The sequence below is a fragment of the Lactuca saligna genome, chromosome 4 (genome assembly GCF_052625555.1).
Source record: "Lactuca saligna cultivar CGN05327 chromosome 4, ASM5262555v1, whole genome shotgun sequence".
NCBI classification, from domain to species: Eukaryota; Viridiplantae; Streptophyta; class Magnoliopsida; order Asterales; family Asteraceae; genus Lactuca; species Lactuca saligna.
This window is the reverse complement of record NC_136420.1, coordinates 168,711,090-168,714,595: the sequence shown is the minus strand read 5'-3', so window position 1 is coordinate 168,714,595 and position 3,506 is coordinate 168,711,090. Positions and strand designations below refer to the sequence as shown.

Here is a 3,506-nt window from a genome sequence, read left to right as displayed (position 1 = left end):
CTTACATTTGTGGTTACTAGACTTATCCAAGTGGGAGACTGTTGGATTAGTGTCTAAGCCCGTAACCATATTTGGTAAGTATTTGATGCGGTTGTGCATGATCCATTTGGGTTGCCTTCACCAAAGCAACTTGACTGGAGAAATAATAGAGAAAGAGGTTATTATGATTTATTACTATATTATAAGAATAATATATTAAAGGAGAAATCATATTTGTTTAATTAATACTGGTCAATAATTAATTAAGAATTAATTCTGTGATCAAATGTAATTAATTAAACTAGAGGGGCTAAATTATAATTATGTGATAGTTGCAAATTAGGGCATTGGTTGCCCCAAGGAAGGGGTGGACGAATTCAAGGTGATAAGGCCTTAGAATTCGTCCATGATAAGGATTCAAGGCTTATCTTATGGGCTGCTTGGTGGGCAGGTAACCAGATAATGATAAGGACTGAAACTCTAATATCTACCCTATATAAAGACCCCTTAGGACTTAGAAAATCGGCTACTTGATCCCTAGAAGACCTAGAGCCGATTTTTGCCTCTCCCCCCCCCCCCTCATTCTCTCTCTCTCTCTCTCTCTCTCTCTCTCTCTCTCTCTCTCTATTTGCTTGTGGTGTTTGTGAGCCATTAGAGGTACTACATTTGTGGTACTTGCTTTCCTAGACAAAGAGATTGAAGATTTGTGTTGTTATTACAATATAACAACAAAAGGTATGTAATCCCTTCTACTAGGTGCATGCTAAGGTTCTTCTGGTGTTCATAAAATTGTGTATCTAATAAAGAAAAAACATAGATCGAAATCTAAGGTTGCTTGCACATATAGGATTGATTGTATAAAACTCATCACTTATGGCATTAAAATTACCTTGCGATTGCATCATTAAAAGGATGATTGTTGGATAATTGTTAATTAGAACCAACTAAAACCATCTAATTCTGATTACATAACAATAAGAGTAACTCGTTCTATTTTGTAAGTTACCATCTACCCAAGACATCACTCTCAAGTGAAAGCCCACATAAACATGACCGAGGAAATGTGCATGATTCAAGATTTTCCCATTTGTTCCAAAGCTCTTGTACATATTTCGTTTATAATATTATTTTTTCTGTTTCGGGTATGGAGCTCATAATGTTATATTTTGAACAACATAAACAAAAAACTTAAATGATCAAATATATACACCGAATGACAAAAATAACAAGATAGAGATGAGAACTTAAAACAGAAAATGAATACAATATTCATAACCTGATTTGACTATCATACCCCTAAATAGTTTTGTCCATGGTGGAAAATGAACAAAAGGTTACTTTAACAAAAATGTGACTGTTTTTTTATTATTTATTTATTTTATTTTATTACATTTTTAAGATTAAATCTCAACCATTGAATTCTTATTCAATCCAACTCCATCAAAATCGGTGAACCAAACATTTCACCGATAGAAGTTAGGAATTAACTCACTTGAGTTTAAGGATAGAATACTGAAATCCACCAAAATCCCAAACATTCCAAGTAACACAAAACCAACATTTTAACATAGCAAAGTTATTATATAGTTCTATTCCCCATTGCTCTCTCAACAAAATTGTACAACAACAATATCAATGGAATATGAATAATTGAATATCTCCCACTCCTCAAAAAAAAAAGTCGACAAAACCGAAGATGCTTTCTTTTTTCACAGCAACTTTATTATTTACTTTAATAGTTATTATTATAGCACCTCTTCTATCCTAAATTCCATTTCAATTTTCAACCCCTCACTTTTCCTTATTAGCAAAAGCAACCCCCTTCTCTATGCTTCCTTTCAATTCACCCTTAAGAGCTTCCAAACCTTTCTTCTCATATTCACTCAACCCTTCAAGATCACTCGAAACCACACCCTCAACCCCTTCTCTCCCAATCTTAACCCTCGATGCAAAAAAGGGCAATTCCGTAATTTCCGACTCCACAAACGCACACTCATAAACATCACTATCTCCATCAAGTGCCCGAAGACACGACTCCACAAATCGGGCAGCTGCATAAGCCATAGACAGTGTCGCTGACCCTGCCCCAGCCTTAGCCTCCACCACCTCTGTCCCACCATTCTGTATCCTAACACTCAACTCCTCAATTTCATCATCAGTAAACGAAACATTCGGTTTCATTTTCGACAACAAGGGTAAAATCGTAATTCCAGCATGACCTCCGATCACAGGGACATCAACGTCAATTAGCTTTAGGTTCTTTTTTTGAGCTACAAAAGTATTGGCTCTTACAACATCGAGTGTAGTAACACCGAAAAGCTTCTTGGGATTATACACGCCTTTCTGTTTCAAAATCTCAGCTGCGATTGGAACTGTTGAGTTGACAGGGTTGCTTATGATGTGGATGAAAGCATTTGGGGAATTATCCGCTACAGCTTCGACTAAACTTTTTACTATGTTCGCGTTGATGTTGAAAAGATCATCACGTGTCATACCTGGTTTTCTTGGGATGCCAGCTGGAATGACGACAATGTCTATATCTTTTAAACAGTTTGATAATTCGTTATTTCCAGTGAAATCTTGAACTTTAGAGGGAGTGTTGCAATGGCTGAGATCGGCTGCTACTCCTTTGACGTTTGCTATGTCGTACAAATGGAGGTCTGAAACTAAAGGGGACATTTTTATTAGAAGTGATAATGGTTGACCTATGCCACCTGCAGCTCCAAGAATGGCGACTTTGAATGATGCGTTGACTTTAAGGGTTTTTGATTGTGTTTGGGTGAGAGATTGTTGATGGGTTGTGGTGATTTTGTTGCCTACGAAGGATGATTTGAAGTTGTAGTGTAGATGGTTTTGTGAATTGAAGTTGATTCCATAAGGGTTTGATTGTGGAAGTGAACGAGTTTTTGATCTGATTGAAAGGGAATTTGCTGATGTAGCTGCCATTTGATACCCTGAAACCAAAAACTGTGAATCGAATATGTAATAGTCATATAACACTTTAATTAAGCTGTTGAAGATTTACAATCTGATTATTTGATACATCGAATTAATGTTATCACTCGATTATTAGATGTCTGATTAAATTGTCAAATCACCATACTTGTTGTAATTACGATGGATTATCGCCTTAAATTAAGGCTTAAAAAGAAAAAAACACGTTCTTGAAGCTACACAGACAGGGGAAAATCAAAATTCGTAAAATTACTAGGCATTAAATCGAAAAGTTGATGCTATAACATCTAGATCTGTGATTCATAAAGTAATGATACAGAAATTGTGGCAATAGATACAGAAAGGGTATACGTATATACGTACCTTTATTTAAAGTAGCTCCCGATCTTCTAGAGAAGAAGAACAAAGAGAAATAAGAGAGCTGTGTTTGGAGGGCAGGAAGAAAGGGTTTAAGTAGTTAGAATCGTAGGTGGGGGATGTTGGAGAAGGCTGGGTAAAGATTCCGTGGAGCGAGTGTTCACGGAGTTGTGGTGAGGACTAATTGCTAAGGTGGAACCATCGTATATCCTACC

General features: G+C 36.4%; 1 protein-coding gene across 2 annotated transcripts; it reads right to left on the bottom strand.

Moving 5' to 3' along the window:
* Positions 1 to 1,523: 1,523 nt before the first annotated feature.
* Positions 1,524 to 3,506, bottom strand: LOC145043054 (malate dehydrogenase, chloroplastic-like). Of its 2 annotated transcripts, none has more exons than XM_078991592.1 (2): positions 3,298 to 3,506; positions 1,524 to 2,946 (listed from the first exon to the last, which is right to left on the bottom strand). In XM_078991592.1, exon 2 carries the CDS (start codon positions 2,923 to 2,925, stop codon positions 1,771 to 1,773), a length of 1,155 nt encoding a protein of 384 aa, XP_078847718.1. In that variant the 5' UTR covers positions 2,926 to 2,946; positions 3,298 to 3,506; the 3' UTR covers positions 1,524 to 1,770. The 2 variants fall into 2 exon arrangements, with proteins under 2 accessions (XP_078847718.1, XP_078847717.1); XM_078991591.1 differs by having other exon boundaries at positions 1,524 to 2,933; positions 3,298 to 3,503.